This window comes from Equus caballus, chromosome X (genome assembly GCF_041296265.1).
Source record: "Equus caballus isolate H_3958 breed thoroughbred chromosome X, TB-T2T, whole genome shotgun sequence".
In the NCBI taxonomy this organism is placed as follows: domain Eukaryota; kingdom Metazoa; phylum Chordata; class Mammalia; order Perissodactyla; family Equidae; genus Equus; species Equus caballus.
Window position 1 is genome coordinate 113,497,739 of NC_091715.1, and position 25,480 is coordinate 113,523,218.

At 35.0% G+C, this 25,480-nt stretch overlaps 1 protein-coding gene across 1 annotated transcript; it reads left to right on the plus strand.

Moving 5' to 3' along the window:
- Nucleotides 1-469: 469 nt before the first annotated feature.
- On the plus strand, nt 470-25,477 carry SLC6A14 (solute carrier family 6 member 14). The gene is made up of 14 exons (XM_001488159.6): nt 470-808; nt 1,764-1,929; nt 4,886-5,017; nt 6,277-6,438; nt 7,246-7,384; nt 8,531-8,663; nt 10,280-10,420; nt 14,645-14,873; nt 16,896-17,021; nt 18,239-18,357; nt 19,149-19,248; nt 19,510-19,619; nt 21,807-21,974; nt 23,025-25,477. Exons 1-14 carry the CDS (start codon nt 761-763, stop codon nt 23,169-23,171), a joined length of 1,920 nt encoding a protein of 639 aa, XP_001488209.1. The 5' UTR covers nt 470-760; the 3' UTR covers nt 23,172-25,477.
- The last annotated feature ends 3 nt before the right edge of the window (nt 25,478-25,480 follow it).

The following is a 25,480-nucleotide window of genomic DNA, read 5'->3' on the forward strand; positions in this document are numbered from 1 at the left end:
TTGTTTTTGTCTGGCTTCTTTGAAATACTACACAAAGCAATCCCTGTAAAAGGCAGTGCTGTCCTGAAGGCTGAGAAAGGTGCCTGAGACTTAGGCTCAAAGTTACTCTTTTCAGGCAGAGCCAGCTGAGTAATCTTATCTCAGCTGGCTGCTTTTCAAGGTGCCCAATTCTGGAGCTTTCCCTCTGGCAGCAGCGTTTGCCCCAGGGGATCAAGTGCTTTCTAGTGAGGGTCAAAACTTCTGGAAATCCCAGGGCCCAGGACGGCACGATCTGTTCAGGAGAATCTTGGGGAACAGAATGGGCCCCACAGACCGTGCCCTTCCCCTCTCCAGCACCAGTGGAGATCAGCACTTGGCCCCAGGACAGAGACCAGACTCAGAGAGGAGGTTAGGAGGAAGCAGGGAACCCAGGAAAGGAGGTGAGATTGCGAAGGCACCTGCATGGCTCTGAGTCAAAGGCTGTCAGTCATTCTCGGCTCAGGCTGCTCCGCTCTCTCACAGCCCAGCCCTTTCCCGGGGCAGGTGATTGCTACATGCCAGCTTACCTGGGGAAAAACCAGAGCCTCACTTTGGTCTCTTCCGGTAATTGACACGACAGGGCGCCTGTCAGGGGGAGGGGAGAGCTTCCCTCCATAAATGGTCCCACCCCGGGCAAGGTGGCTCACTCTGGCAGGTAGCAACGGGGAGAGTGCACCTGCCACCAGTCAAGCTCAGCCAGACTGCGAGACAAGGCGGAGCAAGCAGAGTGAGTGAGTGAACCATGGACAAGTTGAAGTGCCCGAGCTTCTTCAATTGGAGAAGGAAGGAGGTAGGAGTCTGGGAGCTGTGGGTGGTGTGGAGGGACTGGGGAGGGAAAACTTAAGGGGAGACAAGTGTCAATTTTTCTTTTCAGCGGCTGTTCTTTGTTCTTCACATTTCTGTTGAGCTGCCTTCAAGTGTGCCTGAGATGTCCCTTTAGAGTAGAGAAAAAGTAGAACAGCTCTTACTCGGGAGCTAGAAGACTTAGGGTCACCTCACCCTCTGTCTTGAGTGTGGCCACAAAATTTTGTTTTCCGTCCCCTTCCAGACCGTCCGTATGCTGGAGGGAAATGCAAAAATGCACTGTCCTTATCTGACCTGAAGAACCCCTCTGTAGCCCAGCTGCAGAGCAGCTAACAGGTTGGGAGAGAACCCTCCCCTCTGAATCGGAGGGAGAGCTGCTCCACCTGGTGGGACAGGAGAATTTGTCTCTGAATATTACCCTGTGGCTTTTAGAAAAGCACTGATTTTACTCTCCAAAATAGGGAGAGAAGATAACCATCCCTTAAATGCAAACAGCCAAGCCTATAGGAAAAGGAGCCTATGAATTCTACCTTTTTTTTAGAAGAAGCTATATTTGATTCTCTTCTCAAGGATCTCCTACAATCTCGAGAGTGTTGATTTTACCTAATTCATATTTAAGACTTATTTGTCCACTTTCATTTGGCCTTCACGCTGGGTGCGGCATGTAACCTTTCCACCAAAATTTGGATAATCTGCTGAAGTAGTAAAAATATCCACTCACAGAGCTTTCTTCAATTCAAGGAGTAAATGTTGCAAAGTAAAAGCAGCCATTAGCAGAAATCTTCCCAGCCTTGGAAAATGCTCCCCTTGGCTACAGTTTTCAGGGTTCATTCTCTCTCTCTCTGTCTCTCTCACTGTCACTCTATGGATTTGTGAAATTATGCTTCTGTGGAACTTTTAATAGTAGAGAGACAAGCTGTCAATATTTTTTCCTTCTCCAGAAAGTGACGGCTTCATCTGAGAATTTCCATGTTGGTGAAAATGATGAGAATCAGGACCGTGGTAACTGGTCCAAAAAATCAGATTATCTTCTGTCTATGGTTGGATACGCAGTGGGCCTGGGAAACGTGTGGAGATTCCCATATTTGACCTACACCAATGGAGGAGGTATTTCCCCACATACATGCTTTTTTCCCCTCCAGTTTTAAGTGGGGTGCTGTATGGACTCCGAGAATATTTTAAGAACTGAGGAAAGGTATATGATAGTTTGGGTTAGTGGGACGATGGGAAATAAGCTTACTGCATTTATTAGTAGATTATAAGTTGCTAGCTCAAGTTAGGAAGCTGGCTTCACAAAATGCTCAGATATAAACTTCATAAAAGTTGTATATTTAACACTTCTGAGCTTCTGATTTGAGAGCCCATGTAATCTTCCACTACGATGTACTCTTAATTTATACGTGTTCCTCTGAAAATCTGTTCAGACTCAAGTTGTATTTTGCTTATTTGATAGCTGAAGCTAAGCAAAAGGCAGGAAATTCTAGTTCTAATAAGAAGCTCAAATAAATTGTTTGCCTAAATAGAATAAGGCAGTACATTTTTGAAATTTAAGTGCGGAAGGACTTGATTAAAGAGTAATTAAACGTTTAGGATTTTGAGCTGCAATATTCAGTTACACGTATTCCAAATTGGATTGACCATGTCAACATCTAGATCCTTCTAAAATGCAACCGAGTTTAGTTCAAGGCTTAGTGTTTAATTTCTGCAAAATAATACTGTTTATACCTCATAGATCGTTAAGGGAGACTCGAATAGAGCAAGGAGAAAAAAATAACTCTGAGATGACACACAAAGGGAAACAAAATGCATTGCACAATTCTCTAGTAATGTCGAAACAACTTTTCACTTACACCATATTTTATTTACTTGAAATTACAGATTCCATTAGAAGTGTGGAGATGACATGCCCTTACATTTCATAATTGGGTGCCAGTGAAACTGTGCCACTCTAATTATTTTTCTTGATACAATAGGATTTTATGTGGTGATATTTCAATCTTATATTCCTTGTTAATTGGTTGCATTACAACATTCATCCCGGCCTTCAGAGACTTAAGAAAGGAGCTCTGTTTATCAAATACTTTAAGTGTCGGTGGTGTGAATTTCCCTCTCTAAAGCCTATATCATTTAGTCACACGTTTGGTAAAAGTTTGAGCTGGAAAATGAGTCAAGAATCACAATCTGTTTGGTGTCTATGTCCTCAGGTCCAGTGTAGTGAAGCGGAGCATTCAGGCTCCCCTCCAGCCTCTTGTGTTCAGGTCTAGAACAAGAAATTCCATGTGACTTGATGTTATTCACAGGCCCAGTAGTTGCCATAGGTTTCCAGGAACTACATTAAACTCGGTTTAACAGAGAATTTTTAAATATAACTGAAACAAAATAGTATTATTTATTGTATACTGTCTCTTTCACCATTTCCTCAAAAAATTTATATGTTATATCAGCTCTCAGTTTTTAAAGATCACATCATTTGTAATGGATGATCTAGGCTCTCTCAATTGCTTCTTTTTCTTTTGCTCAAGGGTAGAAGAGGAACATGAAATTCAAATTTGTCAGATGTTAGATCAGATTTTAAAATATGGTCAGATTTGAAAAATTATTGCTAAAATCTGGAACCGTTTTTATCTACAGACTCTTTTTAACAGTTTATGAAAGAGAAGTGTCACATTGAGGTCCTGTGTAGACATAGCAACAATTTGGGACCACCGTATTGTATTAACAACTTACCAATTACGGCTGTTATTAATAATGAAATTATATAAGGGGTAAAAAGCCCTATATAACAATGAGGAAAATAATTTTTTTCAGAAAATCTATTCACACTGGGCTAGTAAAACTTTGCTTATTGTTGTACTTAAGTAGGGATATTTTGTATTACTTTTTCTTCATATTTATCATTGGTAGACCTTAAACTTCTATTAGTCATAGTAATTATGGTATGTACATTGCAACATCTATAAAAGCATATTTGTCCTTATGTTCCAGTGACTAGTGACTTGTACACAACAAGTACTTTGTTGTCTCACTATTTTTAGTAGACAATATTTTGAGGGTTGTAAAAAATGTAATTCCAAGATATGATGTTCCAGTACCATAATACGAAAAATACATGAGGAAAAAATGTAATATGCCCATTTTTATCCACCGATCCCCACATTTTCTTATTAAACTTTGCTAAGACTTCTAGAATACTTGATCAATAAATTCAGTATTCTGTCCCTTCTTCTACCTACAATCTGGTGAAGGTTCTAATGAGCAATATTATGCCCCAAAACTGGGCAGGAAAAACGTAAAATAATAAAAGTTAAGAAAAAAACAACAAAAAGAGGCCTGGATAATCCAAATGTAGGAGAATTAGTTCCTATGACATTGAAAGTTAACTCTGGATGTATCTCAAAAGTTCAGATACTTTTAACAAAAACAATAGATTTCTTATTGAGTGAAGATCCTTATGACTATTTGGAGAATAATAAACTTAACTGCAATAACTGTCATTCTAAACCACATTTAGTATTTTCAACCTAAGTCTTAAAAGTAGACCATTCAATTTTAAAGGAGAAAGGAGGGAAATTAACTTTGAGCATACTATGTGCCTGCCATTTTGCCAAGTGTCTTCACATAGGCTCTATAATTGAAAATGTACCACAAACTGAGGAGTTGGTATTGTTCTCCCCACTTATGAGGAGCCCAAGGTTCAGAAATTGGGTAAATTGTCGCAGGTCACATAACTAGTAAATGGTGGAGTCAGAATATAAACCTAGGTCTACCTGGCTCCAAAGCCTGTGATCATTCAACTCTGGATTGCTTTTTATAGGCTATTGTTTTTAATAATCACAATAACCTCGTTAGGTAATACTAGCATCCCCTTTTCATAGATGAGGAATCCAAGGTTTAGAGAATCAACCACTTTCCCACAGAAAGTAGTAAATTTGGGGCCTGAACCCAGTACTCTCTGACGCCACTATACTATATTAGAACGCTTTCAAAACGTTATGCTGGTTGTCAAAGTGCCGTCAAGATTTTGGGATATAATAGTGCTTTGATCCTTTTTTTCATTTTCTAGGTGCCTTCTTGATACCTTATGCGATTATGCTAGCATTGGCTGGTTTACCCTTGTTCTTCCTAGAGTGTTCACTGGGACAATTTGCTAGCTTAGGTCCAGTTTCAATTTGGAGGATTCTTCCATTGTTTCAAGGTTGGTATTAAAATGTTTTCCTTATTGTGTGAATTCTTCTATTCATGCATATAGCTGTCCTCACTACGTGGAAGAAAAATGTTTAAAATTTGGATATGTTAAAGGCAAAGAAGCATATATTGTTTTTCTGAATATTTGCCACTGTAGAATTTAAACATCAAATGTTAATTTTTATTTCTGTTTATCTTGGGCTGCAGATATGGAAGGGTTTAGGAAAGATATTAAAGAGAGTTGTAAGGCTGTCATTGTTCTCCTGTTTTCATCTTTTAAATTCTCTTGGCACATAGTCCTGTTGTGCATTAACTTCATGGCCCTGGCTTTTTTCTACTTCATATGCAGTCTTTGTCCTCTTGCTTTTGCATATCTTTTACCATGCCTCATTCAGAAAGGTTGAAGGGCAGGTCATTATTTTTTCTTGGATGCTCCTAATAGACTAGGACACTGGTAAAGTTTTAAAAAATGCCTTGATTGTTATTAAACATCAAACAGGCTTTCTGTCTGAAGATTAAATATCATTTTGGTATGTGTTAGCTGCTGAAAACTATTTGCAAAAGCCTCAATGCAACATCAAAAATAAATTTATAGTGAAGTGAATAGACTATTGTGCTGGAATATTAAGGAAGCTACGTCAAAAGCTAGTCTTAAGCATAGGAGTTATATTTAGTACGCTAAACTTCACTTTGAAACTACTAACTTAAACTTAGGAAGTTTAAATTCAGATTGTTACTGAATTATTGAATTTTCTTTACATGTACTTGTAGAAATGTTGTACACTATACTTTCAGGACATTAATTCAGAGGCTTAAACTTCTACTTGTCAAAATGTTGGTTTACAGATGAAGATGTGAGTATTGGTCAGTGAGTCAATAGGATATGAGCTTTGAATAGTTTTTTTTTTTTTTTTTTTTAAGAATAGTACCCACTCTGACAAGAATTTACAGACAATAAGAAAGAGTACGGACATGGGTTTTCCCTTACGTGAATTTCATGGATGAATATAGGTCTTCTGTTCTTGATCTTAGTACCTTTTTCTAACTAAACAACTGTCTCAGAAAGCCAATCTTCAAAATAATTTTAAATTTGAGAAGAAAGCTACTCAGACAGCAGTCCCGCCTCCTCCCCCCCAGAAAAAGGAAAAAGTTGTTGGAAACGGCCTTCTCATTTTAAAATAGATTTTGTGGAAATTGAGATGTAGCTTTTTTATGAATTAGCAAAAGAAATTTCACTTGTTTTTTTATGTCAATTGTTCTCTTTTCCAGGTGTGGGAATTACAATGGTCCTGATATCCATTTTTGTGACAATCTATTACAATGTCATAATTGCCTATAGTCTTTACTACATGTTTGCTTCTTTCCAAAGTGAACTACCGTGGAAAAATTGCTCCTATTGGGCGGATGCAAACTGTAGCAGATCGCCTATAGGTAAAATTCATTTATTTATTTAAAAAATATTATTAACTCTACATCATCCTTTTATATTTTCTAATAAGCTTAAAGGGTTAAATCATTTTCTAACCAATTTAGGTGCACTTTAAGTGAGCCATAGGTTATTGAAGAAAGCAAAATAAAGCATGTATAACCTGAAAATTGTTGAATGCAATTAATTTCTGAGGGCAGCCAGTAAGGCTAAACCAGAACTAGGAGTACTTCTTGCAGGTCTAAGTCATGGCAGGAGGGAATGAAGAAAATAGGAAAGTGATAAAGAGAGAAAAGCACTATGCATGATAGCAGTAGTGTGTTTCAGGAGACAGCGGGTGTTGTCTGTGCCACATGTTGCTAATCTTTGGGATAATGTAGCATCAATATTGGAGACTACTACCACTGGGATTGCCTATGTAGATCACAGGATAAAGTGATAAAGATTTAATGCTTCTTAGGAATACAAAGGTGCCATTTATCTATATAGGTTAAATCAGTCCACATACTAAAAGTTCTTCAGAGCGCTAAACCCCAACTGAAATGATTGCTACTCTATAGCTGTTGTTCCTATAAATATAATCACAGTTTCAAAGGGCAGAGATTTTCATATTCTCCTCCAGCTTAGTAGTAGAGAAGACTTAAGATGCTGAATGTCCATGGCTTATTCTATTTGTACGATTTCTGCTTCACCTTCACCAAGTGACAATTTAGACAGTACTTTAAGTATTTTACCACTAAAGCTTTTTTCCAGGAAAATACTCCTCTAAAAATAACTACATGTTTGTGTGTGTTCTTTTTTATAATTTTTAGTAACTCACTGTAACGTAAGTATAAAACTAGGAGAGATCATCCAAATGAACAAAACCTGGGTAGACACCAACAATTTTACCTGCGTCAATGGAAGTGAAGTTTATCAGCCAGGGCAGCTTCCCAGTGAACAATATTGGAAGTAAGTACTCTAGAGGGTCTACTTCTTGAGCAGATGTTATTAAGAAGTTTTTATAAACAACAATATAATATTGATCAACTCTTTTTTTAACTCGCATAAGTAGAAAAAAAGGGGGATCAGAGCAAATTATATTTCATTTGACTCAAATGTTTACCGATCCTGTGTGAATAGTAGCAGGTAACCTGTAAAATTACTCATAGTCAACCAATTGTTGTTTATAAATTAGTTATTAAATGGGCACAACACTCTCAGTAATGATTTATTTAGTGCTTATTAACTATACATTGAGGTATTGCTTTGAAGAAAAAATATTCAAGATTTAGACTATAATGAGCAAGTTCTAATGATAAACAGTTGGGTGATGAGCAATATTTGGGACAAAATTGCTATTTAACACTGCAATTCCTTATTCATTTTACTTATAATTGTCATTATATGTTAAAAGTAGATAATTTGGATTATATTTACTTTTAGTAATTTTAAGTGATCTCTCTTTACTCTCCTTACTGTATACCTATCCTTTACCCTTACCTAACTTCCTTGTCTTTTGCTGTAATGAGTTCTTCCTCATTTACATATTCATGTTCTGGGTGACCCTTTTAAAATTCGGATCTTGAAATGTTCCCAAACATCAAGCTAAGAACTAAAATCCTAGATCTATGCATGTCTTTAGTGAATATCATGAAATTTTACAGAAAGCCTTTGAAAAAGGTATAAATAATGGGACCACTTAAGTTTGATGGTAACTACGAGTATGATAAATAAGAAAATACTTAATACAATTTTAAATGTTTTCTCCATCGTTGTAACTTGAGAAAAAATACTGTACTGAGTAAAATGAAATAATCTGATGTAAGGTTAATTTCTTTACATAAAAAAGCTTTGAAATATTAGGGAAAGGTCATAGCTAAAGGAATCAGTACATCTTTTATTGTAGGGTTTGGAATTTTGAATTGGCTGCAGTTAACCCTAAACTTCAGAGCCTGGCTTTTCACTGAACTATCAGTAGTATCAATAAAAGGCTCACATGACGTTGATGTTTTAATAAGATAAAATACTCATGCAGCTTGCCCCGGGATGAAAGATATTACAAAATTCAATGTATTAAGTGACTCTGTGTTCATCAAAGGTCTTATGTGTTTTCAGTAAAGTGGCACTCCAACGGTCAAGTGGAATGGATGAAACTGGGGTAATTGTGTGGTATTTAGCACTTTGTCTTCTTCTGGCTTGGCTCATAGTTGGAGCAGCGCTATTCAAAGGAATCAAGTCTTCTGGCAAGGTAATTTGAAAATCACGTTAGATAGTGATGTAGCTGTTTTCTAACTTCATTGTAGTTCAATGTCAAGCGTTTATCAAATGCATACTTTTTCTATAATGGGAAGATTCAAATGTGTGAAAACCTTTCTAAGTTGGCAGCCTAGCTCTAAGAACCACTCTAAGATCACATAAGATCACTCTATTGTTAAAAATAGAACAAAACAAGCAAAAACTAGTCCCAGAGTTGTACAATTACTCAAAACTTGGACCCTTCTAGGTGATACAGCATTTTAAAACTGGAGGACAAATTTTTAATTTTTTTTATCTTACTCTATAAATAAGCGTCTCAAATGGAACTACATATTGCAATGTTTGGTTTGGAAAGTCTGGATCTTTGTTATATAGGGTAATAGTGTCAGGATTCCCTCAGTTGGAGAGAGAGAAAAAAATAAACTATGCAATCGTTCCCTTAAAGCTTGCCAAAATTGACTCAGAGCCCTCTCTCTCAGCTAAGAGTCCTCTTCTGAAAAACATATTTTCCCACTTCATTGTTTTATTTTTTAAACATTCAGAGAGCATCATGGAAATTTCAGAGAAAAACATGAAATTTTTTCTGGGAGCAGCTGAACAGTACTCAGAAAAGTGAATGTTTATGTGTTTGTAACTACTAGACTGACATTTCTCAAAGATGGAGGACAGGAATAGCTGTGGATACTGTCTTCGTATTCCTGGTACAATATCTAGCACACTCAGTTAATGTTAAATTGTAATGAGACACGCTGTTAGATCACAAAAATACTGTGAACGTCACAAAGGGAGTAGAAACTTTCCAAAATACTGTTTCACTTGCACATTTTGGAAACCCTTGGTTCCTTTTTGACGTTAATATTGAAAGGATCCATTAAAGGCCATTTGCCCAGGCAATTAATTTTTATTGGTCTCTGGATGACTTGTTTAAATCGTCTCCTTGGGCATATTATCAAACTTAGGACATCTACGGATCAAAGAAATCATCCACATTAATGAAAAGCCAGCCTCAAAGGCAGCCTACTCATCTGGAACCACGGGTTATCTAGGACACAAGCAGTCCACGTGTATGTGTGCTATCAAACTCCCTTAACGGTTGCTTGAAGGGTAATAATAGCAAGTGTCCGGTATCCACTTTAACCAACTTTCCTGGGATTTGACATCTACCAGGAGATTATTTTCCTTCTCTTTGGGGACTGAGTATATACTTACCATTGCAGGGTTTAAAATCATTTCACTTTCCACTTCAGTGCAGTAATTTACCAACAGGTGCTCTTCAGTCCCCTCAGATATTTATAAGGATACATTTAGGAAAGCACTTCATCTAGATTCCAAGTTAGCACTGTGGACGTATGGTGTATTTACAACACGAAGACCTGGGCAATGTCGCTTCATACAGCGGTGTGTTGTGAAAATGGATCATTTGAGAGGGGTGAGAACAGAAAGAGGAAATGACGGCAACTTTGGTATTGGTATCGTCAGACTTATTAATAACCTTATGAAATCTATAGTACTTTATTTTACTAATCTCAACTGGCTAATAACTTTGTATACAATCATATAGTATGATTTAAAAAAAATACATTAACTTTCGGTTGTTTTTCTTGGTAGGTGGTATATTTTACAGCTATTTTCCCCTATGTTGTTCTACTCATCCTGTTAATACGAGGCGCAACTCTGGAGGGTGCATCAAAAGGCATTTCATACTACATAGGAGCACAGTCAAATTTTACAAAACTTAGGGAAGCTGAGGTAAGACTTAATTTAGATTTCAAATTATCTGAGGAGAGAAACCTCAAAAGCAAGTACAGACGATTTTTGGTTGCATTTAAGAGTGTCATAATGTAGTACCTTGAAAAAGAATATGCAGCTAAATGTATTAGTGTAGTTCTGTCCACTAGGATGTCTGATTTAGCTATTTAGCGTGACACTAATGCACTCTTGTTGGAAGTGAGATAATCATTTTTAGCAATTGTATTTTCAAAGTCATTTTATTCACATAACTGATTCTATTTGACCAAAATGATTTGGGGCTTATTAATGTGAAAAAGCATATTTCATGCATGAATACCTGCAAATTGATGACTAGGACTATGTGACTTATTGGATAAACTCATAGCAGATTTAAAGATTACAGTTGAAAGTTTAATGGTCTAATATATATTCTAATTGTCTTCAAAAGTTAATATCCCAAAAGTAAGATCAACTTTTGCCTAATGGAGTACGAATTTAAAACCCAAATTTGAAATGGATAAAGTACTCCATAAATAAAACTGTTACTTGTACCAGAAACATAAACAAATGCCATGAATATGAATTGGGTAACCCTCTTTTAACTTTAGTCCATCTCCAGATAATGGCTGTCTGTCTCAGGGGTACATAAAATCTTTTACAATTTTGACCGCAGAGAGCAGTAACAGTAAACGTACTCTATATACGATGCTTCTATTGATACAGCCTAAGGATGCTTTCACTTTTTTAGTAGTGACATCACATTCTTGGCACACATGAAGCTCCTGGTCAGCTAAAACCCCACAATCTTATGTTGAAATCAAGAAACACTATGTTAATATTATCTACGATACTAGCAGTGCTATCCAAAATGGATGTTAGTTTTAGTTTGCTATGTTATTCTTTGTGGAACTCATGCTAATTTCCAGCATTGCTATTTTCTAAATATTTATAATCATGTTAATTATAAGATTATAGTAATTAATATAATTATATTATAACTAATAATATAATTATAATATGTAATTGGTATATTTGTAATTATATTAACTATTTGTTATAGAACTTTTCTGGTAAGCAAGTCAAATTTAATAGTTATTAGTAGTGGAAATACACCCTTTACCTTTTTGAAAATTGAGATGCCAATCTCTGGCCTTTGGTTGCCATTCTTGTGCCCAAATAATTTTCATCCAATAATTAACGGCAACAACCCTAAATTATTTTAGAACTATGAACTTTTATTATTTTAGTCTGGGAGATTAACAAACTTTGATGTGTCCACAAGCTATCAGTTTATTTCTTCATTTATTTAGGGCCTCAGATCTTTTAACCTTGTTTGTTAATCTCTTCCCAACTGGAAGACCATTTTCAATGATGAATAAGAAACAAATAGAATGGAAGTTGGGATTCATCATCTTCTCTCTGTTAGGTTATTAAACAAGATAAAATATGTTAATGCACTTTTGAAATGGTAAACTGTTTTATAAATGTGAGCACACAATTATTTCAATTATTGCTGTTATATTATTGTAGATGCAATAATTTTTCTAAGAAGTGGACTCTCCATTTTCCTCAAACCTCATAACTTTGAGCACAGTTGAAAAGCTGCTTTGATATTCTTTAAGTGGCTTTCACAAGCCTCAGATCACCTGGGCTTTATAGTTCCTTGAAACGATCCTGAAAACTTTATATGACTATTTTATATTGGTCTGTGTTTTGGTGTCTCTATTATCTTTAAAACATCAGAGCTACATCTAACGCTCCTTATGAAACATATAATTTAATCTTAATCTTCCCACCTCCCCACCCCAGCACAAACATCACCTCCACTCCTTCTTTGGGTTTGCTGGCAATGAGATTTTTTTCTTAGATATTTTTATTTCTCTCAATCCATATTCTAAGCATAGGATCGTAAGTATATGTTTTTTCCTTTCCTTTTCTTTGAATATCTGAACTCTATTGATATCTCTAGAAGAGTAGAGAACCATACAAATTTATAGACAGAGGGGTCTTCAGTGATTATTTTACTAACTCTCTCATTTTATAGTGATGGAACTGAGAGCCAGACAGATTCATATTTAGTTAAGTTCACACAACCAGTTTGTGCATCTTGGCCCAGGGTTTTGCTGGTTCGGATCCTGGGTGCGGACGTGGCACCGCTCATCAGGCCACGTTGAGCCGGCGTCCCACATGCCTCAACTAGAAGGACCCACAACTAAAATACACAACTATGTACTGGGGGGATTTGGGGAGAAAAAGCAGAAAAAAAAAGAAGATTGGCAACAGTTGTTAGCTCAGGTGCCAATCTTTAAAACAAAAAAAAGAAGATTGGCAACAGTTGTTAGCTCAGGTGCCAATCTTTAAAAAAACAAATTTATGTGAAAGAGAAAAAGGTGAAAAAACAAGGTGATTCTGAGAAAGTGAGAAAGATTTATCCTATCAGATATGAAAGAATATTATAATGCTATAGTAATTAAAATAATGTGGTGTTAGCATAGGTATAGACATATAGACCAGTGGAACAGCATAGTAATCTCAGAAATAGATTCGTGAACATATGGAACTTGATATGTGGCAGAGGTGGCAATGCAGATCAATGGGGAAACGACGGACCACCCAATCGATATAATTGATATCCAACTGATATTCCATTTAGAAAAAAATGAATTGGGATTTCCAATTTAATATGCTCAATATCAATTTTAGGTGAATTGAAATCTTAACAATATAAGAAAAACTTTAAATCTTTTAGAAAAAAATAACAGGATATTATCTTTTACGACCTTGGGCTAAGGATTTTTTTTTAAGTCAGAGAAATCAAGGACAATACATAAAAGCAAAGATGGACACCTTCAGCTACATTAAAACAACAACAAAATCTTTGGTTCATCAAAAGACACAATATTAAGAGGTGAAAAAAATAAGTCACAAATCAGGAGAAAACTGTAACATATATAATAGACAAAGGGTTAGAATCCAAATTACATAACGAATGCCTAGAGATCAAATAAGACAAATAACCCAAACAAAAAATTGGCAAAAGACACGAACAGGAATTACACAGAAAAGAAAATATGGAATATAAAAACACACAAACATGCTAAACCTTATAATTAGACTAATCAAAACTCTCATTTCACAGCCACTAGATTGGACCACATTAAACCTTCTGACCAATGTTGGCAAGGACGTGGAGGAACGGGGACTCTCCTACGCAGCTGGTGGGAGTGCAAAGTGATATAACCACTTTGGAGAATAACAAGGCAGTATTTAGTAAAAGAGCAGATGCATTACTCTTTCACATCACAGTTCCACAACTCGGTACGAGAGGACATGCACAAGAATCCCCACAGCTACAATGTTTCTAATAGCAAAATACTAGACAATCTAAATGCCCATCAAGAAGATACAGGATAAACTGTGGTATACACAGCGAGCAATACAGCAGTGAAAAAAATGTTCAAAACTACACATATATTATTGAACCATATGAATTTGCCTAAATCCTTTCATTTTTGACTTGCAAAATTGAAATTTCATACAGTTCAAATTGATAACAGATAAATCTCATACAATACTGAATGAAAAAGGTGAGTTGTATAAGTTTAAATGTACTAAGAAAAGTTTTCTAGGGGCCAGCCCAGTGGTGTGGTGGTGAAGTTCATGCCCTTCGTCTTGGCAGCCCAGTGTTTGCAGGTTCAGATCCTGGGCATGGACCTACACATCGTTCATCAAGCCATGCTGTGGTGGTGTCCCACATACTAAAAATAGATGAAGATTGGCACAGATGTTAGCTCAGTGACAATCTTTCTCAAGCAAAAAGAGGAAGACTGGTGATAGATGTTAGCCCAGGGCCAATCTTCCTCATCCAAAAAAAAAAAAAAAAAAAGAAGAAAGAAAGAAAAGAAAACCTTTCTATAAACTAAAAAACATGCAAAGCTAAATGCCATATTGTTTAGGTTTACATATTTATGGAGTAAAAATATAAAGAAAAACAGGAAATGATAAATACAAAAGTCAGTATGATAGTTAGCACTGGAGGTTGGAAGGTGATATGATCAGGAAGGGGCACATGAAGGCTTTAAAAGACTGGCAACATTTTATTTCTTAAGCTGAGTAGTGAGTACCTGGGTGTTTATTTCATTGTTATTTATATTATTTACTCATGTGTGTATGTGAAATATTTTATACAAATGAAAAATTAAGAGTGAATGTTTTTAAACATTAAATTATTTTCTCTCATAGGTTTGGAAAGATGCTGCCACTCAGATATTTTACTCCCTTTCCGTGGCTTGGGGTGGCTTAGTTGCTCTATCATCTTATAATAAGTTCAACAACAACTGCTTCTCAGATGCCATTGTAGTTTGTTTGACAAACTGCCTCACCAGTGTGTTTGCTGGATTCGCTATTTTTTCTATATTGGGACACATGGCTCATATATCTGGAAAAGAAGTCTCTCAAGTTGTAAAATCAGGTATGTAATGCTATATATTAACTTTGATTAATTCAATGTAGCTCATTTAAGAAACACTAATATATTTTATAGCAATTTACTTAAAGCACTCAAGATTTAGGGTATTGCATTTTCTTTTTCATTTCATCTTATATAATTTGGTTGTTTTAATGATGTAATAATTCGTAGATGATCTGAGAAAACAAGACTATATTAGGGAACAATTGTTTAAAAATAATTTTTTTCTGAATTTTGTTTAGTCCTTAATATGAACTACTTACTGCACAATTACAAGTATCAGGCATCATGCTAAGTACTTTACGTGCATTATCTTAATTTAATTTGTGTATGACACACACACACACATATGCACACACACGTATATAGCCAGCCCTGTGGTCTAGTAGTTAAGATTCGGCGCTCTCACCATCTTGGCCCGAGTTCTTTTTCTGGTCAGGGAACCACACTAGTCATCTGTTGGTTGTCATACTGTGGTGGCTGCGTGTTGCTGGAATGCTGAAAGCTATGCCATTGGTATTTCAAATACCAGCAGGGTCACCCATGGTGGACAGGTTTCAGCAGAGCTGCCAGAATACGACAGACTAGGAAGAAGGACCTGGCCACCCGCTTCCCCAAAAATTGGCCATGAAAACCCTAAGAACAGCAGTGGAGCACTGTCTGATACAGGGCCAGAAGGGGAGAGGATAGTGCAAAAAGATCAGGCAGGGTCTGTTTTGCTGTCCACAGGGTCACCAGGAGTCAGAATTGACTAGACGACACTAACAACAACAACAAAACACACAAACACATATATATACATGTGAATATTCATATATATATCAACATATGAGAGACTATATACATATATATAAATTCTTCTATATACAATCACAGTATTAGGTCTGAATTTTTAAAATTCAGTATCATATCAATACTGAATCAATCAAAAAAATCAATATCATATAAATAGAAACTCAAATCACTTAGTCACATTTGTGTGACTTTGTGTGACTCAAATGACTTTTGTGACACATTTGAATGTACAGCTGTGTCTAGTTTTAAAGGAATCTGATTAAAGAACTTCCTAACTTTAAAGACATTAGCTCGGGATGCTTAATTATCTGACTAAAGAGTCTTAGGAAAAGAATTCTAGGCCCCTTTCAAGTAGGAATTCCTCATTAAATTTTTATTTATGGTTAGTATCATTTGATGGACAGACTGATGAATGAGAATAGAATGTTAGGACTAGAAGGGACCTCGGAGATCATCTAGTGTCCGGCTTCTCATTTACAGAGGAGTAGATGGAGGCACTGAAGTGTTATGTCTCGCAGAAGATCAAATAATTAGGAAGTGACGGAGCCTAGGCTAGAAGCTAATTCTCCTGAATCTTAGGTTAGTCATCTGGGAGGTTGGAGAAACTTAAAATATATAAAACTAAGTATCACATAATACAGTTGAAATTTTTTAAAAAATGTATCTCTAAAGGTAACATATATCAAATAGAAAATAAGATTCCATTTGTAGTTTCATTACATACAATTTTGTAGGTATCTATATACTAATTAAAATGGCATTACATATAGTGATTCTGGGTAAACATTTGGAGACAGAGTTGAATTCTAAAAAGTTAGTTCTATGAACGTATCTTTCTTGATAGCGTAATTCTTTTAGAATTTCTAGGCTAAGACAAGGTGACCTAATTTAGGTTTCTGGAGTTTAAGACAGTTGTTATTCCTCATTAATTACAAAAAAAATGAAACCAGTTAAACAAAATCATTGAAATAGTTAAGATTTCTTATGTGAAAAATGTACCATTCACAAAATTTATCTCACTAGCTTAATTCATGTCACATATTCACATCGTAGAAGAACTAAGTTAAATATTTTTTAAAGTGAAAGTGAAATAGTTGCTAAAGATTCTATATAATGGATTAAGTTCCCAAATTAAAATGCGATTTTTCTAGTATCTTATTTTGAAAATGTCCAAATATGTGAATTTTCTTGGCAATTAATTTAAATTAAAATACCATACATTTTTCGTAGGTTTTGATTTGGCATTCATTGCTTATCCAGAAGCTCTAGCCCAACTCCCAGGTGGGCCATTTTGGTCCATCTTATTTTTCTTCATGCTTTTGACTTTGGGTCTCGACTCTCAGTTTGCTTCCATCGGTAAGTAACACTTCCAGTGTTAGTACGCCCCTCTTACATTTCACTCATATTTCCTCTATTTAAAAGCATCCTTTTCTTACTCTTGTTGCCCCCTCTAGCTTTTACTCTCAGAATGGTCTTTCTGAAAATTTTTAAGTTTTAAATATGGAAAAATACAAAGTTCTCATGTACCAGACACCCAAAAGGAACAAATATTAAAATTTCATCATATTTGCCTTAGATACTTTTTAGAAAAATAAACTGTTACGGATGAACAGTTGAAGTCCCCTATGGTTCTCTCCCTGATGCAATTCACATTTCTTCCTTCCTAGAAGCAACCGTCACCATGGATTATGTATGTTATTCAGTCCATGTTTGTATACATTTTATACGTATCCATAAATATAACTTTTTAAAATTTCACATAAATGTGAAGTTTCATGGCATACATATCATTCTGACAGTTGTTTTTTTACATGTATTATGAATCTATGTTGACACATGGGCATATAGATCTAGTTAATTCACAATCTGTTGCTATAATGATGGGCATTTGGATTATTTCCAATTTTTTTTATTACACATACTACTGCAATGACTATTCTTGTGCATGGCTCTAAGTACACATAGGGATTTCCCCTAGGGTACACACCTAGAAACTCTGGAACAGTTTGCATCATCTCTCTCTCTCACATAAAACATTTTAATTGTTTAGTGTTTACAGGGTAAAGTCCAGCCTCCTCTAGCTGACTTTCAAAGCTCTCAAAAGTTCCAAACATGTTTCTTAATCCTTTGACTTACACATCCTTCTGCTTTTAGCCATTACCCTGTTTCATGAACACATTTATTTCTTAAACCTAGGAGGTCTTTCTATCTCTATGCCATTTATTCAAATATTCACCTTATTTAAAAGTTCCACTAGAATTCTTCCCTTCTTATGACCCTCTTTCAAACTACTTCAGCCCTCAGGGAATCTGTTACCTTATAGTTGCTAACAATGAAAAACTTTACAAAACAGACTAAAAACAACAAATAAAGAAACATTTGACTTTTATCAGAACTGACAAGATGTGACTGCCAAGAGAAAGGACCCTATGGATTTTTAAAAGCAAGGAATAGGGCCCAGAGTATATCCTCAACTTATATTTGTAAATTTGATTAATAGAAGTTGAATGAATTCTGTAATTAAACTGATTGGCAAATAAATTGACATATGTCATCTTTTTCCCCTTCTGAAGAGACGATTACAACAACGATTCAAGATTTATTTCCCAAAGTGATGAAGAAGATGAGGGTTCCCATAACTCTGGGTTGCTGCTTGGTTTTGTTTCTTCTTGGCCTCGTCTGTGTGACTCAGGTATAATATAGTATTTTTTCATATACAAAATATTAGTTGAAACGTACTTTAGAATTTAAATAAGGAAACCAAAGTTTAAGAAGCTGTTTAGTGACAAGTCCAAGTCTGAATTGGATCAAGGTTTTCTGAGTTTCAGCCCAAATTGCTTTCTCATTATAGCACAATTTTGATAGTAAGTATATTTTGCAGAGGGGAAGGAGGACAAATAATGGACAATTTCAGCAGTTACAATAAAGTTAGAGATGTTTTAAAAAATTATTTATTTTTTCCTTTTTCTCCCAAAGCCCACCGGTACGTAGCTGTGCATTTTTAGCTGTGGGTCCTTCCAGTTGTGGCATGTGGGACGCCGCCTCAGCATGGCCTGATGAGTGGTGCCATGTCCGTGCTTAGGATTTGAACCCGAGAAACCCTGGGCCACTGAAGCTGAGCGCTCGAACTTAACCACTCGGCCGCGGGGCTGGCTCAAAGTTCTAGATTTTAAACATACACTATATGTTTCTTGGCAGTTATGACAGAACACACAAACACTGCATACAATTTTGATAATCAGCCATTCTAAATGCTTATTCTTTTTGCAGTGACATAGAATAGAATGAAAGGTAACTGCATCCTTTCTGAGATATTTAAAGCCACATTTGTGTTTACATTTGAAAACATTCCTTTTCACATTTTCGCAGAGGTGAAACCAGGGAGCATATGTTAAAATCAAATTAACAGATTCGATTTGAACCCTTTATCAATCATAAAAACAATTAAAAATTTACTTAGAAGTAATTGATTTTTTTTGGCAGGCTGGAATTTACTGGGTTCATCTGATTGACCACTTCTGTGCTGGATGGGGCATTTTGATTGCAGCTATACTGGAAATAGTAGGAATCGTCTGGATTTATGGTAAATAGTGACTACAGAATTATCTACACATTTTATTAAAGTAACTTAGTTTGATTCCTTTTCATTATGGTTACTAAAATAGTAAAGTATAATGTAACTGGGTAAAATTATATTATGAATAAAATGTAGCTAAAGATATATGCCTCATTGCTGTAGCCTAAGAAAATGATTAGACATAGAAAGATAATTTGGGGCCAGAATGATTAACGGAGGAAAATATGAGCAAGGGCTGAGTGCACTCTTTGTTGCTGTTTTTTTTAGGTGGGAACAGATTCATTGAAGATATAGAAATGATGATTGGAGCAAAAAGGTGGATATTCTGGCTATGGTGGAGAACTTGCTGGTTTGTCATTACACCTATCCTTTTGATTGTAAGTATTAATATTGCCATGAACTTGGTATCAATAATATATATATTTAAACATTTCTAAGATGAACTTGAAGAATAAGTCACACTGGAGACAATAAACAGACTAATATCACAAATGAATGATTTTCAACTTTTGCTTTATGACTGGCGCCTCCTAGTTGCCTAAATTAAAATGCTTTCGCAGTGTTATTTTTGAGGCCATAGGTTTAAACATGTATCATTTGAGAAAATAAAGACTCCTATAGACTTAAAAGATATCTAGAGTTAAAAATTATCAAAGAATAAAAATAAATCATTCATTTGCTTATTCCCTACAAAATATGCTGGGCCATCTACAACGTTGTTAACTCTCTGCTAGGTACAGAAAATACAAAGGTACATAAGACTCAGACTCTTCCTTCAAAGAATTCATTCTAAATATACTAATTGCTAAGAAACAACACTCAGATTTTAAGCGTACTGTTTCTCTTTATGGGAAGTACTTAGTAATAGAAATTACTAAAAGAAACTCACCTGTGTCAATAGAGGCACTAGTGAATGTTAAATTCAGCAATTGGTGCTATTTGGAGCTGAGGGAAAGCAAAAGATGTCTTACTGGAGACGCGTGACATACAGACATGATATCTTTAAAATACAGTTCAGGACAGTAAATGGCTGAATCCCCAAATAAACACTTAATGGGATGGAGAATTCCTATTGACTAGAGATGATGGTGGGAGTGGGGCGGTGGCAAAGCTTCACAGAGGATGCCTTTTGGTTTTCACTGCCTCCATGATTTCAAGGTTTTCCTAGAGAAGGCCATTAAGTAATTTGATCTAGAATTTGCTTCACATTTGAGGTATCATGTTTGTTGGTTTTTAGAGGCTGTTAGGTTTATTTTTCAGCAGTAAAAGGTCAGTTTCAAGTAGTGAGCAGTTTGAGAGTGGATGCGCTGAATTAAAATACTTGGATGCTCCATACTCTTGCTAAATGACTTTGACAGTGTTACTAAATATTGTTTTCCTCATTTGACAGGTCTCTGTAATAAAATAAGCCCCTTATCAACTTATAACATGTAACTAGAGTTTTTAGCTAGCTAGTTTTCATTAAATGCATAGGTCGCACAACTGGACTTACTTTAAAATGCAAAGGTATTAAACATTACATGATACACATTATCATCTATTTTGTATAAAGTCATGTATATTAGACTCCACTATCCCTTATCCATTCTCTGTAGATATGTAAAATTATAGTAATTGTGAAATACATTTAAACTACTATAATTAAATTTAATTAATGGAATTAATCTATGTAATTCTAAAATTAAGCTTAAATATCTTTCATAAAGATTCTTACATTCTATATTCTCATTGATTTTAGTACAACAAGGCTAAATCTAGAGGAACTACTAGGTGATTTTTGGTTCTTGTTTGTTTTGTTTGCTTTACAGATTTCGAAATAATTAGTTTTAATGCTGTAATGTGTCTAGTCAGCTTCTTAAAAACATTTTTTTTTTTAAACTTGGCCTTAAAGTGTTTTCATCTTTAAGATTCAGATTTCACTGTTTTACCCAAACATGCATTGCGCTTATTTTTTTCCTCAATAAGAGGCTGGAAGTGAAGTGTGCTTTGGTAAATATGTATCAGTAGTGCGTGTGAATGCACGAGTGTTTTGGGTGTGGGGCAAGGGGTGCTCCATACAGTGGGAAATAATAAAAACAATTGCTAGGCAAGGAGCCGAGCATGTTCACTAAAGTGTACTTTACACTCTCATTGAATGAATTGATTCGCTGGCTGATTTCCGGCATAGAATAAAACCACGCTATTATAAATGAAAGTTAAAAGTTCAATAACAAAACATTTCAGATATTATTTTACTTTCAATCTGATATATTTTATGGTAAAGTATTTCATTGAAATACATATTGGAAAAGTATTTGTATCTTTTATAAATATATGGAGGTGCTAATTTTGGAAGAATCTATTCAAAGCCAAATACAAGTTATTTAGATTGGTTCATTTAGTGCTGTTACCTTCTGGCTAGTTACCTGACTATGTTAATTGTCTGAATGTATTTTCATTTTAATTGCTTTTGATAAGTTATTTGTAAGGAATGGAATCGACTTGGTAATAATTAGTGCAATTGAAATCATTAGCGCAATAAAGCCTAAACTTTAGCGTTCTCGTTTCCTATCTTACCTTCACAGGCAATTTTGGTCTGGTCTCTGGTGAAATTTCATAGACCTGATTATGCCAAAATCCCATACCCTGACTGGGCAGTTGCTCTAGGCTGGTGTATGATTATTTTCTGCATTATCTGGATTCCAATTATGGCTACTGTAAAAATAATTCAAGCTAAAGGAAACATCTTTCAAGTAAGCACATTAAATTAATATTATTTATACTTTATAAAGTATTTGTCAAGATGAAGATTAATTTACTCATATGGTGGTAATATGAGATTACGAACATAAGACCAAATTAATCACTCTTATCTTGTAGGCAACTGCTATACCTGATAGAATCATCTGTTAGTATGTGCATAACATTGTATTATATTCTATATAGATTTGTGCGTCTCCCTGTGCTAGACTATAAGCTCCTTTAAGGAGGTCTTGTCTTGCTTGTTGCTGTATTCTCAGGCCCTGTTAGAGTGCTTAGCACATAAAAGTTATGATAGCTACACTTGTGCTGAGTTGTCCCTGAAGATGACACAAAGCAAACGTCTTTTGCTTATATCTGTAATCTTCACTTCTACAACTTTGTCTAGTTATAGTACATGTCTTAATAGTGTATTTAGACTTGCAAAAGCCTGGTAAATTATCTTGAACCCAGTGTAGACCCTGAGTAATCCATCTTCCGTGGAGGCCTACGGATAGAGAGTTCATTAAGACCCTTCACTAGGACAATGACAAGGTGGGCTCTGGAGACAGATTTTAAACAAATTCCCAAGCCCATTCAAGAATGGCTCTAGATCAATGGTTCAACCCTGGAGCTCCCTTTCTTTGCTCCTTGAAAGCTCCCAGGTATACACTGGTTTAGACCCTTCCCTAACCTTCACCCTAAAGCCAGGACAGAAACGTTTGAAAATTCAGTGAAAGCACATGGAATGACGCTGTTGTTCAACTGGACTCATGTACTTTCTTTTGAAATCATTTACATACTCAGTTATTTTGGTTTTGTAGTTAATACATTTCTATTAATAATTAGTTAAATTTGAGTATCATTTTTTGGTAGACTGTGTATTAAGAATTTAGATAATCGCTTTTTACTTTTTTATGGTTTTTTATTTCATTTTTTAGCAAAATTTTCATTTTAGCAAGGAAACAACATTCTAAAATGAAAATATAGTTTGATGCCTAATTGTTTACAGATTGTAGCACTTTAAGTTCTAAGACAAGCTTTTTTTCTTTTTCACTTTTCAGCGCATTGTAAGCTGCTGCAGACCAGCTTCCAACTGGGGTCCGTATCTAGAACGACATCGTGGGGAGAGATATAAAGACATGGCAGACCCCAAAACAGAGACTGACCATGAAATACCTACTGTTAGTGGCAGCAGTAAACCCGAATGAGATCTAATTTTTAAAAAGATATGGTTGTATAATGTGATCATTTTAGAATAGAGGAAAACTTTATTTATTTGTATGTTAATTGAGTAGAAAAATGTATATACTATGTTCATAATAGTGTAAGTTTTTTTCCCATTTAAGCAGGAATGTAATATAAAAATGTGAATTTACTAATGTTGGCAATGTGATTATTATATCTCTTTTTAGATTATCTGTCTAACACATAAATAGCTGTCTCTATTTCACACTCCATTTTTGTAAATATTACCATATTTTTCTAATATATTTAAGACTTTATTTTGAGCTGGTTATTTAGAAAATAGTTATGTTTTCTATTATACAAGTTTTAAAATACTATTTGCTTATATTTTCTTAGTGCATAATCTTTTTCATAAAGCTAGGGAAAATAAATCAGTGTATTTAAAAGAAAGCATTAACACTGAAGGTTTCATTTAGTTAGAAATGCCATATATATGGAGAAAATGGACTGTGCATATAATACAACTATAATTTAATACTTTAGATCCAAATATGTCTAAAAACTTCACGCATTTATGACTTTTTCTATGTGGACTTAGTGGTCATGTTCTTAATTTACAAATCATGAAATAAGACAGAAAAATAAGGATTCTATGACTAGTAATTAGTAAGGATCCTTTGGCCAGTAAGTGATAAACCTAGGAAACAGAATTCAGAAGCTTTGAGTACTACTTCTTTGCCCATATAATGTCTTCCTGAGGTTGTATTTGGAAGAAAAATATGACCCATCTAATTTCTATTATGTATCACAAAATTAGGAGGAGTTCATTATACCCTCTGAAATCTAGGTTTAATTTCAAATAGAACACGGAACAAAATACTGAGGAAATGGCTTCAATCAAATCTAAGATTTTATGATTGTGATATACAGTTAATAGATCAAGTAAAATAACTGTCTTATTTAAATAAGTTACTACCTACAGGTGATAACTTATTTACATACTTATAGGAGATAAACTTGTCAAGAATAAGGTAGCCAAATTAGAACATCCTATGTCCCAGTTTCCTTAAAAAATATAATGAAAACATATTATATCACCACTACGTTTATACATTGATTATATATTATTGACAATTGGTTGAAATGGCCCAGGATGATGAACATTGCCTAAAGATGTAAGAAGCTTTTCAGCTATTCTCAAGGTTCTTAACCTGGGCTTCAGAGAATGTATGAAACTGAATTTCCATGTAATATTTTTCTATGTGTATGTGTACAGGCATTTTTCTAAGGAGAGAGTCCATAGTTTTCATCAGAATATCAAAGGGATCTGTGACTCAGAAAAGTTTAAGAACCACATACACTACTGCTGGCTTTTAGTTCTTGGTGAGTGAGGAATACAAGGAGTCATCTTAAGCCTTAATGTCTTAGACATTTTAAATTCATTTTCCTCTTCCTTTTGATCAAAGAGTAAAGAAGTAAGAGGTTAAGGTATTCCTTTAATTTATCCTGGTAATTTACTTTGGGGACATGAAGGTAGATAAACAGGTAGGCCTGTAAGTGAACAATCTCAGTGAGTTATATGCATATATATAAGATGAACTCGTGTTAGATATCTTGAGGGTTTTCTTTGAGGGTAGGTCAAATGCTGTTAGTGAATTTCAACAGATTGGTAATTCCTGTTATACTGTATTTTGTAAAATATTATTTGAAATAGATGGCTGATGAGAACTTAGAAATACATTTTAATTTTAATCCATATTACATGTATTCTACCATTATATTTTGGTGCTGTTTGAGGTACAGATTTTTCAACAAATAGACAAATGCATGCAATTTTCTATAGGTGACTCTGGCAATTCAGGGAAGATTTAGGCACATTTCTAATAAAATAATATCTAGTTGTTGGTGGTGGGGGGTGATGGGAAGAAATATCCTTCAAGAGCTGACCACAAAGAGTAGTTAAGAGTTTGTGTGACTATCTTCACAAGTATTTGTAAAGCACAGATCTTAACAGTGTGCCTGGTATATTTTAGGGTGCTCCATGATAACTGTTATTATTAGTACAGAGATTCAACAATGGTAAGAAAGAGTATTCTGCATAATGGAAAAAGTCTCATCAAATCCCATTGACTTTAATGCAAACTTGGAGACATTTGCAGTATTGCTCTGTAAACCACTAGAGAAAACTGTTTTTTCACACTTAAGTGAAATCAAAACACTGTATCTCAACTGTATTATTTTTACTGTAGCTTATTTTTTTAAAAGAAACTTTTCCCCCCCATTGTACTTTTATTCCTTCCCCAATAAACTATATTTTAGCAACATGTAATCA

Excerpts from the sequence above, each read along its gene's own strand:
- SLC6A14 (XM_001488159.6), top strand. The coding sequence starts at position 761 with ATGGACAAGTTGAAGTGCCCGAGCTTCTTCAATTGGAGAAGGAAGGAG. Across the intron at positions 1,930-4,885 it reads GACCTACACCAATGGAGGAG|GTGCCTTCTTGATACCTTAT; the intron begins GTATTTCCCCAC and ends TTCATTTTCTAG. Across the intron at positions 18,358-19,148 it reads GCCTCGTCTGTGTGACTCAG|GCTGGAATTTACTGGGTTCA; the intron begins GTATAATATAGT and ends TTTTTTTGGCAG.